This window comes from Lepidochelys kempii, chromosome 1, assembly GCF_965140265.1.
Source record: "Lepidochelys kempii isolate rLepKem1 chromosome 1, rLepKem1.hap2, whole genome shotgun sequence".
In the NCBI taxonomy this organism is placed as follows: Eukaryota; Metazoa; Chordata; order Testudines; family Cheloniidae; genus Lepidochelys; species Lepidochelys kempii.
The window spans coordinates 19,430,379-19,443,476 of NC_133256.1; the positions used below are offsets into that span (position 1 = coordinate 19,430,379).

At 43.2% G+C, this 13,098-nt stretch overlaps 1 protein-coding gene across 7 annotated transcripts in view; it reads right to left on the minus strand.

Moving 5' to 3' along the window:
- CCDC90B (coiled-coil domain containing 90B) overlaps window positions 1-11,981 on the minus strand; it is a 28,955-nt gene extending 16,974 nt beyond the window's left edge. Inside the window, exons 1-5 of one of the 7 annotated variants that reach the window (XM_073335963.1) lie at window positions 11,702-11,790; window positions 10,562-10,643; window positions 6,648-6,767; window positions 3,964-4,070; window positions 1,345-1,446 (exon numbers count right to left, since the gene is read on the minus strand). In XM_073335963.1, the coding sequence (XP_073192064.1) occupies window positions 1,345-1,446; window positions 3,964-4,070; window positions 6,648-6,767; window positions 10,562-10,583 (351 nt within the window). In that variant the 5' untranslated portion in view covers window positions 10,584-10,643; window positions 11,702-11,790. Of the gene's footprint in view, window positions 1-1,344; window positions 1,447-3,963; window positions 4,071-6,647; window positions 6,768-10,561; window positions 10,644-11,595; window positions 11,619-11,701 lie in introns of those variants that run through there. The other 6 variants (XR_012157916.1, XM_073335953.1, XM_073336000.1 and 3 more) reach the window with 6 other exon arrangements.
- Window positions 11,982-13,098: the final 1,117 nt, after the last annotated feature.

Sequence of the window (13,098 nt, forward strand, 5' to 3'; positions counted from 1 at the left end):
TGCGTTCCGTCTATTGCCACACCACAGTTAGGGAACCCCATTGCAGCAAAGCCATCCAGTATGACCTGCACGTTTCCCAGAGTCACTACCCTTGATAGCAGAACATCAGTGATTGCATTGGCTACTTGGATCACAGCAGTCCCCACAGTAGACTTGCCCACTCCAAATTGATTCCCGACTGACTGGTAGCAATCTGGCATTGCAGGCTTCCACAGGGCTATGGTCACTCGCTTCTCAACTGTCAGGGCAGCTCTCATCTTGGTATTCCGGCGCTTTAGGGCAGGGGAAAGCAACTCAAAGTTCAAGGAAAGTGGCTATACGCATGCGAAAGTTTCGCAGCCACTGTGAATCATCCTACTTGCAACACTATGCGGTCCCACCAGTCTGTGCTTGTTTGCTGGGCCCAGAATTGGCATTCCACTGTATCAACCAGCCCCACTGCCACCATGATGTCCCAACTGCCACAGCCCATGCTTTCAGGAACATCTGTGTCCATGTCCTCTTCACAATCGTCCTCATGCTGGCGTCTCTTAGCCCGGTTCTGCACATATTCCAGAATAATGCGCGAGGTGTTTACAATGCTCATAACAGCAGTGGTGAGCTGAGCGGGCTCCATGCTTGCCGTGGTATGGCATCTGCACGGGTATCCCAGGAAAAAAGGCGTGAAACAATTGTCTGCCGTTGCTTTCACAGAGGGAGGGGCGACTGATGACATGTACCCAAAACCACCTGTGATAATATTTTTGCCACATCAGGCATTGGGAGCTTAACCCAGAATTCCAATGGGCAGCGGAGACTGCGGGAACTGTGAGACAGCTACCCACAGTGCACCGCTCTGTAAGTTGATGCTAGCCACGGTATTGAGGACACACTCCGCCGACTTAATGCGCTTAGTGGGGACATACACAATCGACTGTCTAAAACTGATTTCTAAAAAGCGACTTCTATAAAATCGACCTAATTTCATGGTGTAGACATACCCTACGTCATAAAGTTTTGTTGAATTCTGTGTCTCAAAGAACTATACACTTTTCCAGCATTAAATAATGGTAATAGGCCTTAAAAGTACATTAGACCATTCAAGGATTTAAATATGGGTTTTTTTCTTCTGGGGAAATTGTATGAATCTGTATCCCAAATTTATGTTTATATGAACACCAAACATGCCACTTACAAGGCAGAAAGAGTCACAGACAGATTGTTAATTTTTACAGAACAAGAAAACTAAGCTTTCAGCACTGGTGAAAGTATCAGTGATTGCTTGTATCTAAACAGTTGGTTCCAAAAAGAATACTTCAACATATTTTGCAATTTATCTGTTCAGTTAGAAAGATTCAGTAGTACCTCATTCTCTGCTCTCAGGTTTGCAAATTCACTTTTCTCTAGGATGACCATATCTTTCCGAATAGAGTCTAAATGCGCCATTATCTGCTGCAGAGTTATTTCCTAGGAAATAATATAGTAATCACTCAGAACTGCTAAGAAATGCTAAGACCTTTTCAAGCATTGCATTGCAACAGGAAGAAAGAGACTTGCTTAGGTCACAGAAAGCAAAGTCTTGTTGTGCATGAAATCATTAACTGGTGACTGTCAGGCATAAAAAAAAACGTCACATAGTAACAGACAATGAAAAGCTGGAGTTTGTTCGAGGGATTCAGAACCTTTACTTTTGCTGTTTTATAAAACAATTCTAAAACTAAGGTAGAAAAGCCACAGGTATTTGGCCCACAAAGTTGGTCAATAAAATAGATCAGAATTCCCTGGTTGAACCTTCAGTCACCACTTACTTTTGATGCCCATATGAAATAAGCTAACGGTCTCAGTCCAGTTCCTAGTGGACATAATCATATTTAGCACTAATGAGTCCTCCTTGCTATAAGGGTTGGTGGAGAGGCCAAGGACTGAATGGTTATGGATACCAAACTACTCTCTCACCCCAATGTGATGAGGCACATTGGCAAGGCGTTGTAGGAAATCTCACTGACTTACCTATTGTGTGGACAGAGTTCAGTTTCCAGCACTGTCAAGCTGCCACTTGCACAAGCTCTAAATTCACTTCAACTTAGAATTTTAAAAAATAATACGAACCCTTGGATTTGAAATGAACAAAAAAACCTACCTGACCTCAGGATCTTGTAGTACTTACAGGTCCTAGACAGTTTCATTGTACTGTTCCTTTAAATATTAGTGACATGGAATTACGTGGGAGCCTGCTTTTGAGGCTATTGGGCTTAGTGAGAAGGAAAATGCCCAGCCCCAATTCAGGATTCAAGAGAGTTAGTACTCCTCAGTTCCAATTCAAAATTACAGAAGAACCTCAGAGTTACGAACACCAGAGTTACAAACTGACCAGTCAACCACACACCTCATTTGGAACTGGAAGTACGCAATTAGGCATCAGCAGAGACCCCACCAAAAAAACCCCAAAAAACGCAAATACAGTACTGTGTTAAATGTAAACTACTAAAAAAAATTAAGGGAAAGCAAAATTTTTCTTCTGCATAGTAAATTTCAAAGCTGTATTAAGTCAATGTTCAGTTGTAAACATGTGAAAGAATAGCCGTAATGTTTTGTTCAGAGTGCCGAACATTTCAGAGGTATGAACAACCTCCATCGGGTCTGATCCCTACTTTGTTGAACACACATTGTATTAATTTCCTACAATTCCTTACAGTACGTTGGCTGTGCTTATGTTTGGATCTATTATCTCCACACACCGAATTAAAAATTTCTGAGTCTGAATATAACATTCACTAAGCTACCCCACGTTATTAAAAGGAAGCTACCTTTGGGATCTAGGCAATGTACATTTATACTTCTTTAGACACAGCAGGGTCTCAAAGCCAGTAGGGTTTCCATATTAAAGGAAAAGATAAAAAAAAAAAAAACAGGAAAAAAACAAGTTCTTGGGTTCTCCTCTACTCCCATAATTCAGTTATTCATGGTAAAAGTTCTCAAAAATTAAAAAAATAACTAAGGGAAAAAAATCGGTTGGCTATAAAACTCCATGGCTTAATAATGGAGAAGTAATTTGTGCTATTTGTGCTTAATTGCATATTCTCACTGAACGTAAGTGGTATATAATTCTCAGTCTAGTGTCTTCTTGATTAATTATTTAAACTATTATTTTGTATCGGAGTCTAGTTACACTGGTCCAGTTGTCTACTTCGCAAAGAGTAAAATTCTTAGATCCTTTTAATTTCACACATTTGTGATGATGAAATTAATTATCCTCCCCCGTACACCCAGACATACCAAATTATTTTACTGGCTTACTACAATCACATAATTTTACAAGAACTAGCTTGAACCTACAAGTTAAATAAGACAATCAATAGGATTCTTTGCATGAAGCATCAGTGTATGTTTGAACTGTATAACAGGACCAGTTCCATGAGCCAAATATGCAGAAAGAGTCAAGATCATCATGAACCAGTTTTGGTGGTTTTTAATTTATCAACAAAAAACCAACCAAGGCCAATACCGTATACCTATGCTATTGTTAAATAAAAGACACAGGCTACTTTCCTCTACCTAAAGCATCCATTTCATGATTAACAATCAGAATAATCTTCCTTGAAATTCACTTCCTGTCCTAAACTGTTGTGCAGTGTTGCTGTGCGTTGTTAAACAGTTGCTATCTCACCCCACAGGCTGCCTTTCAGTAGCAGATGAAGCAATCCCTGCATAGCATTTGTAGATCATTCTTACTTTTGGAAAGAACTTTTGGTTTCTATGGGATGAAAGGTGCTATAGTAAATGCAAGATATCACTTATTCCTCTCTAATTTAAACTCAGCTAGGATTTTAGGACAATTTGCCTCAGTAAAGTATCCACTATACTAGTTCTCTTATATTTTAAAAGATAAAAATATAAACTACTATATGTTATAAAGCACCATTTGTGTATATGATGCTTCATGGACATATAAAATGACAAGGAAACAATAAATCACTGATTTACCACCTGCTGAGCTTGGGTCACCATATCCTTGTAGACTGTGTCTAGGCTGAGATTTGACAAAGTTGTTAATGCTGATACAATGGTCTCTGCTTGTTCTTTACCAAAACCTGGAAGACAGTTGAAGGATGACAGGTTAAGATGAAATCAAAAATTGTACGGAGAGGCAAGCAAAAGTTACACAAGCATAAAGTTCAGTATGCAAGTGCAAAGGTAAGTTACAAGTCACACTGCCAGTGACATGGATTCAACCACCAAGCTACCAAAACTTTTAAGATCACCAACTTTTCAAAATTCTGAACTTTTTCAGCTTTGAATCTGAAGTGCATCCATTATATTTTGAATTACAAAAACCAATGACCTTCTGCAGGTGCCGCATGCAACAGGAGCATAATCTGCAACCTGTTCAACTGCCACGGGCTATTTAGTTTTTCCTAATGTACAGTATTTTCTCACTGTCAAGGTTCCTTCCCCACTCTGAACTCTAGGGTACAGATGTGGGACCTACATGAAAGACCCCCTAAGCTTATTCTTACCACTTTAGGTTAAAAACTTCCCCAAGGTACAAACTTTGCCTTGTCCGTGAACCATATGCTACCACCACCAAACGTTTTAAACAAAGAACAGGGAAAGAGCCCACTTGGAGACGTCTTCCCCCAAAATATCCCCTCCAAGCCCTACACTCCCTTTCCTGGGGAAGGCTTGATAAGAATCCTCACCAATTTGTACAGGTGAACACAGACCAAACCCTTGGATCTTAAGAACAATGAAAAATCAATCAGGTTCTTAAAAGAAGAATTTTAATTAAAGAAAAGGTAAAAGAATCACCTCTGTAAAATCAGGATGGTAAATACCTTACAGGGTAATCGGATTCAAAACATAGAGAATCCCTCTAGGCAAAACCTTAAGTTACAAAAAGACATAAAAATAGGAATATACATTCCATCCAGCACAGCTTATTTTACCAGCCATTAAACAAAAGGAAATGAATGCATTTCTAGCTAGATTACTTACGAACTTAACAGCAGTTGTAAGGCTGCATTCCTGATCTGTTCCCAGCAAAAGCATCACACAGACAGACAAACCCTTTGTTCCCCCCCTCCAGATTTGAAAGTATCTTGTCCCCTCATTGGTCATTTTGGGTCAGGTGCCAGCGAGGTTATTTTAGCTTCTTAACCCTTTACAGGTGAGAGGGTTTTGCCTCTGGCCAGGAGGGATTGTATAGCACTGTATACAGAAAAGTGGTTACCCTTCCCTGTATATTTATGACACTCACAAATACTATTTAATAAACCAGGTTTATCCTTTGCTACAGAGTGTGCATCCTAGGGGAAAAAAAAAGAATGAAATTAATAAGGGAATCCTACATAGACTGAAATTGCTCCACATCCTTTGAGGCAAATTCAGACTGGGCATAAGCATGTGAAACATTGTTGACTTCAAGAGCACTGCACCTGTTTACACCAGGCCAAAATTTGGCCGTTAGGACTTTTACTTACCAGTGCTAACACTTTATGTGTAGTTTGGTCTGATTCTAAAGCTTTAGCTTCCCTGGAGTCTCAATTATTTTTTAAAAAAAACTAGCTCATTTTTCTAATTACCAGCCCAATCCACACCCAAGCTGCATGGAAGTTCGGAGAATGTCATAATATCTATTTGTACTGTAAATATTTTACACTGGAAGGAGATTGGACTCAATAGGTCTCTTCCCTCCTCTAATGCCTATAACCTCTATGTTTAGAGCTTGATCACTGTAATATCTGAGTTTTTTTTATCTAAGGCAAGACCATATCAAAGATGGGACAAACGAACTTGAGAAAGAAAATGTAAAGTTAAGTGTTCAGGTAAATCTTAGACTGCACCCAAGCAATGCAGCACAGGTGATATGCAAGATGAATCACTTTTGAGCCCAGTGGAGGGCTATATGAGATATGATACTAATGTATAAAAAGGCAAGTGAAGGATAGAATGCTACAATATATTTAGTCTCCCACCTCTGTCATTTTAAATCAAACCTTTTAAAGAAACATTGTTTTTACATAACCTAAATTTGGGGCCTAACCTGACGTATGCAAAATTTAACAAAACGTAAAATCAAAGTGTTTCTATGACATTTTCTTTTTAAAAAATTCCAATACAACCTGGATTTAAGCATTCCTCTGAAGTGTTTGAATCCCCAACACTGCACTATCATATTAGCGTATGAGAACTGGATATGGTTTGTTTTTTTTTATACAGTGTTTCTACATTGTCCAAGCTGAGTGAAATGAAAAAAATGTACACAAAAAGCAAGTGGGGGAAAAGCCAATTAGATTTTTTTAAAATTTCAATTTCAATAAATTAAGGGCTTATTAGGAACTGGAAGAAGGAATGTATATTTTAAAAGGTGATTTTAATACGACCATCACAGTTATTCTTTATATTTTAGTGATACTTTACACTTACAGAGTGCATTAAGTTTCTCTGACGGAAGGCACTACATATAAGCTTCCACAAACCTACAAGGTAAGTAAATGTTACCTTACTCAGTTTATTTTTATGGCTGTATAGACAACAATCTACATGCAACGCTTCCATTTACACTGTAGCAGCTAGTAACAGACATGCATGAGAAATAGGAACCCCTTAATACTTTTGGGAAAGTAGCAGTTTGATTTCACTTGAGTTACTTAATAGGTATTGCTCACCATGCACTTCCAGCTCTCGTACCAATGCATGGGTATCAAAGGTTAGCTTTCTCTGTTCCAGTGGGGTTATTTCAACTCTTCTCATGTCATACGACTTCACAGGGGCTGTGGCAGCAAAACCTGAAAATGGCAAGAAGCCATTAAGAAGTTGTTTACTCATTCACTTCCTTGTTAATTTTATCATGGAATGCAATAACATTAAAGAGTTTTTGCTGCATAATCTTTCATAGTGGAAAGGAGGACCCCAGTGCACGAATATGTGTACAACAAAGAGTGTTGGTCCTCCTTCAATGGCTTGATTATAAAGCAGAGGGAAGTAGTCAGTCTAGCCAGCATTTTCTCCTTCCCCTAAATGTTCTAAATCTCATAATTGTCCTCATTGTCTTTACAAAGGTTTGCTCCACCACTAGGACCCCAAACAACAATCCCAAATTCAGGTATCCAAGCCTCCGGGTATACCAAAGATCAAAACACTGTGATTGAATAATTTGATGATTATCCGATGAAGTGAGCTGTAGCTCACGAAAGCTTATGCTCAAATAAATTGGTTAGTCTCTAAGGTGCCACAAGTACTCCTGTTCTTTTTGATGATTATCGGTAATGTATTAACTATTAAAGGAAGGCATTTAAATTATGTTTCTACTTTTAAAAGTGTAACTGTTCTAATGTAGCCAACAAGAAATGGGTTGCACAATTAGCATCATTCAGCTGGCCCTGTCAGAAAACTACACACCCACCAGCTGCATTCTTCACATCAACTTCTTCCCCAGCACCCTATCAGCAAAGGGACTGCATCTGCTAGTGACACACAAAACAGTAGTGCTATGTAAATAAATCACCAATAATTATGCAGTGCCAGTGCTTGGGAAGAATTTACTGGTTTACCAACTAACCAATTAGGCAACAGACTTTGACACATGATTTTAACACCTAACATATCACAGATTTGTTGAGTTAGAGATAATTGATTTTACTGCATGAAAGATGACATCCCAGAGGATATAAAGAACTGTGATTTGAAGTTTTAACAGTTCTTGTGATTTACCCATGCCTGCATCTCCAATTTCCTAGAAGCTTTCACTCCTCTGTGCATCTCCTTCTCCAACCTGTTTCAAAGTGTCTCCTAATTGCTATCCAGCAAAACCTGTCTTTCACATCTAAATCCCTGCTGAAAACCCATTTCTTGTACAAATCCTTCCTTCCTACCACTAACTCTCTCCCTTCACTAAACTGTTGTCCTAGTCTTGTCATGGCTTTGATTAGGAAAAGAAATAGAGGTCAGATCAGCATTTGTTAACACATAGGGCCAACCTCCTCCAGCTAAATCAAAGTCAATGTTAATCTGCATCTACACTAGGGAACTAGTTGTGGTTAATTAATCCTGACCTCACTTCCTAATCTATACAAAGCCTATATTAAATTTAAGATGATTGGGATAGAGAAAAGGTACAGTTCTATTTAAGAAATGCATGTAAATTGCTTATGTGGCAATATACAATATTTAAGTTTAATAATTCCCAGCTGTCCAATGCTATAAAGTATTCACTTCTAACTAGTGCTGTCAAGCAATTAAAAAAATTAATCACGACCAATCGTGCTGTTAAACAATAATAGAATACCATTTATTTAAATATTTGGAAGTCTTCTACATTTTCAAATATATTGATTTGAATTACAACACAGAATATAAAGTGTACAGTGCTCACTTTATTTTTTATTACAAACATTTGCACGGTAAAAAAACCTTCAATTCACCTCATTGAAGTACTGTAGTGCAATCTCTTTATCATAAAAGTTGACTTATAAATGTAGAACTACGTAAAAAAGAATAACTGTACTTAACAATAAAACAATGTAAAAACTTTAGAGCCTACAAGTCCACTCAGGCCTACTTCTTGTTCTGCCCATCACTCAGACAAGCATTCAGTGTTCGGGGCGGACAGAGGAGGGGGGAAGTAAGCGATGACTTGTGCAGGAGGAGGGCCTGGAGGACAGGGGGCAACAATGGGGAGGAGCAAGCAGTAACTTGTGCAGGAGAAGGGTGAGGAAGGTATCTTACTGCTGCTTCTGGATGGGTGGTTTCTGGTACTGGGCTCGCCAGGCTCGCCTCCTTTTACTGAGCTAGGTGGGTTCCCTTCAGCTGAGTGAGCCCTTGTTCGCAAGGGAGGGTGGATTTTACCTCAGGGACTTACCATACTGCCAGAGAGGAGAGGCTGGTGCAGGGAGGCTGAGCCCACCAGGCCCATGTTTTCTATGGGGTACCCCAGAGAGAGCGGCCAGCTAGGGGCAATGGGGCACGATGCAGGGGGGTTGGTCCTCTGGGACCAAGGGGCCAACCAGGAACAACAGGGCCTGGGCTGGCTAGGGAGCCGATATATCCTATTTTGGCCAGGACAGTCTCCTTTTTCAGCTCTGTCCCGGCCGTCCCTACTTCTTCACCAAAACTGGGCATTTGTCCCAGCTGCAAGGCAGAGCATAGTGGCAGCTGCTGCCCAGGGAGCAGCTCTGAAGGCAGCACTGCCCGCCAGCAGGAAAGTGGAGAAATTTGCTGCTGGCGGACAGTGTTGGCTTCAGAGCTGACCCCTGGGCAGCCCAGGGTTGGGGGAAATCAGCCTCAGCCGGGGAGGCAGGGAGCTGGGGGGAAGGGAGATCAGCCTCAGCAGGGGTAAGCACAGAGCTCAGGTCGGGGGAGAGGGAGGATCAGCCCCAGTTTTGGGCAGCACAGGTCTGGGGGTGGGGGTCAGCCCTAGGCGGCATGGGGTTGGGAGGGGGAGACCCCACTGTGGGCAGTGAGGCACTCGGGGGTGGGGGTCAGCCCCCCAAGGTCAGGGGGTGGCACAGGGCTCGGGGTCAGCCCCAGGCAGCATGGGGCTCGGGATCAGCCCCAGTTGCGGGCATCACAGGACTTGGGGTCAGCCTATTAATTATACAGACCTACCTCACTCAGTCAGTCCCCTCTGGTCTTGCAGTGCTTTTTTTCTTGACCAGGACTGAACATATTATATTACATGCAAAAAAACTCCAAACCATTAAGAGAATGTTAAGATTGCAAAGTCAAGCACTCAAAAGTTAGGAAATGTCAGAATTAAGGTTGCCTGTGTGCATTCTGATAGTCTTTATTTATGTGATGGTATACTATTTTTTCCACAGGACCCCTGCACAAGCCCCCACTCTTTAGGTCCTGGCTCCACCGAAATCTTGCTAATTCTTTCTGCACAACAGCTCCAAGATACAGCCTTTCCTATCCACCCACACAGCTAAAAAGCTCGTCCAGGCTCTCATTTCACATCCTCTTTGCTGGCCTTGACATTCTTGCCCTGCTTATAGCCATTCAAAATGTTCCTATAAAGATCATCTTCCTAGCTCATCACACTGAGTACTTCACCCCTCTCTTTGCCTCCCTCCACTGGCTCCCCCTTCTCTAACATTTCAAATGTAAGCAATTTACTTTCACTTTAAAGGCCTTTCATGGGAATTCTAGAGCCTCCCTTAGGAGCCTATTCCAGAGCTTAATTATCCTCATAGTTGAAAAGTTTTTTTTCCTAACATCTAACCTGAATCTCTCTTGCTGCAGATCAAGCCCATTACTTCTTGTCCTGCCTGTATGGGTATACAAAATAATTGATCATCATCCTCTTTATAACAGTCTCTAACATATTTGAAATCTGTTATCTGGTATTCCATCTGTCTTCCTTTGTCAAGACTAAACATGCTCATTTTAACCTTTCCTCAAAGGTCTGGTTTCTAAATCTTATCATTTTTGTAGCTTTCTTCTGGACTCTCTATTTTGTCCACATCTTTCTTAAAGTGTGGCATCCAAAACTGGACAGAGTACTCCAGCTGGGACCTTACCAGTGCCAAATAGCAAGAGTCTTACAAACAACATTCCAGTTAATATGGCCCAGAATACTGACCTTTTTTGCAGCTGCATGACATTGCTGGTGCACATTCAGTTTGTGATTTTTCACTACAACTCACAGATCCTTTTTAGCGGTACTACCAATTAGACAGTTATAATCCGTTTTGTAGCTGATTTGTCCTTCTTAAGTGTAGTACTTTGCACTTATCTTTATGGAATTTCATCTTGTGGAATTCAGACCAATTTCCCAGTTTGTCAAAATAATTCTGAATTCTAACCCTGTCCTCCAACGTGCTTGCACATCACCCCACATGCTACTTATCGATTCTCATACACTACTGAGCTCGACTCCCACCTCTGCTCTGCCAGTAAGCCCAGTCTTCTCAGTCAACCACTTATATTTTCAAATGAGCACTTTCCTGCTTTCACTCTCACTGCTCCTCATGCCTACAAGGAAATTCCCATAAAAATCTGCAAATCCACCTCACTGTCCTCCTTCAAATCCCTTCTTTGCTGTGATGCCACCAAAAAACCAACACAAAACACCTAGACTGCAGTTTGACACAGAGTGAGCAGGGACTGCTGCCAATCATGCCCAGTATTATTTCAGAGTATGTCTTCACTACCAACCTTAAAGCGCTGCCACGGCAATGCTTTCACCTGGCTGCAAAAAAACCACCCCTAGGAGAGGAATAGCTACCCCGGTGCACGGTCTACACGGCCATTTTATAGCGCTGAAACCCACATCGCTCGGGGGTGTGTGTGTGTGTGTGTGTTTTCACACCCCTGAGCGAGAATGTTTCAGCGCTGTAAAGTGGCCGTGTAGACAAGGCCTCCCCCACCATACTCGCCCATTGTCTCTTGCCTTAGGCTTGGACTGCAAGCTCTCTGGGGCGGGGGCTGCGATTTTGTTCTTTTGTACAGCGCCTAGCACCCTGCTGGGGCCCTGGTCCGTGATGGGGGAGCCCCTCGGCACGGAGATACACAATGAGGCCAGGCCCCCGCACTTGCTGACAGGGCGACCCGCACTCATGCCTGTGGCACCGGGGGGGGGGAGGGGGCTACGAGCTCTCCCCGCTGGGTACTGACCGGGGCGGGGGGGGCTCACACCGGCCAGAGTGGGGCGGGGGGGGGGCTCACACCGGCCAGTGCCCACCGGGGAAACTCATCCCCCCCCCGCGGGGGCGCCTCTCACCTCTCCTGGGGGCCGGCAGCGCGGCGCCCCAGCCGCCCCCCGTGGCCAGGAGCCTCCGGCCCAGCCCGCCGCCGCCGCCGCCCCTCATCCGCCTCCTCCGCCGCGCGGGGCCCGCGAGCCGCAGAGCCACGGACAGCGCCCCGCCCCCCCGGCGGGTGCCCCAGGGCGCTCTGGGAATTGTAGTCTGGCGGGGCCGCCCGGCACCTCGGAGACGCCGCCTGCGGCCTGGGCGCGGCGCCCTGGTGCGGTCACCCGGGCACAGACTTCCACTCGTAATCCCCCCCCTCGCGTGCACACACCCGCACGTCTGCACACTCACTCCCTCGCACGCACACGTCCCCGCACGCCTCCACCAGTATGCACACCCCCTCGCGTGCACACAGCCGCACGAGCACACTTTCACTCATGCACACCCACACATGCATACACTTGTGCAAAGGGGCAATACCCACACAGATGCACTCATGCACCGGTAGATGCACAGCCACTTGCACACATTTAATTGTTCAGTTATGGGGCTACCTCCATTGTGAATCCTTACATGGTTTCCCAGACACCTAGTTCTGGAGCAGATAAGAATTTTAAATGGAGTCAAACAGAGCTCAGTACTTGGTACCTACCTGGATACTTATATGGGGATGGCTTTGCAGAGAGGGAATCAAATTTCCTGTGGTCTCCTAGAGGTCTTCCTACAGATCACATGAGAGGCTCATCTCTTATTTACAAACTGCTGTGATGTATGGAATCACAGATCATCTTAAACATGATAACTCTACAGACACTTAAGGAACAGGCATCCACACTGCTCTAGTTCCAGTAGGGTGACCAGACAGCAAATGTGAAAAATCAGGGCGGAGGGTGCGGGGTAATAGGAACCTGTATAAGAAAAAGACCCAATAATCAGGACTGTCCCTATAAAATCGGGACATCTGGTCCCCCTAAATTCCAGTTTCAGAGTAACAGCCGTGTTAGTCTGTATTCGCAAAAAGAAAAGGAGTACTTGTGGCACCTTAGAGACTAACCAATTTATTTGAGCATGATGAAGTGAGCTGTAGCTCACGAAAGCTCATGCTCAAATAAATTAGTTAGTCTCTAAAGTGCCACAAGTACTCCTTTTCTTTTTGCTAAATTCCAGTGTGATCTGGCTTTGTTTACCTTCAGGAGCCACACTGTGTCTGGAATGCTGTACAGCAGATAGAGACATCTAGTGGGTGAATTATTTAACTTCAAGCAACTATCATTTCATTAACTCGTTCAGTTTCTCAGCATTGCCCGTCTACTCTCCAACAGTCCCTGCTATAGCATCACTTCTGTTCCTGCCAGGTGGTTAGTCTCTAAGGTGCCACAAGTACTCCTTTTCTTTTTGCGAATACAGACTAACACGGCTGCTACTCTGA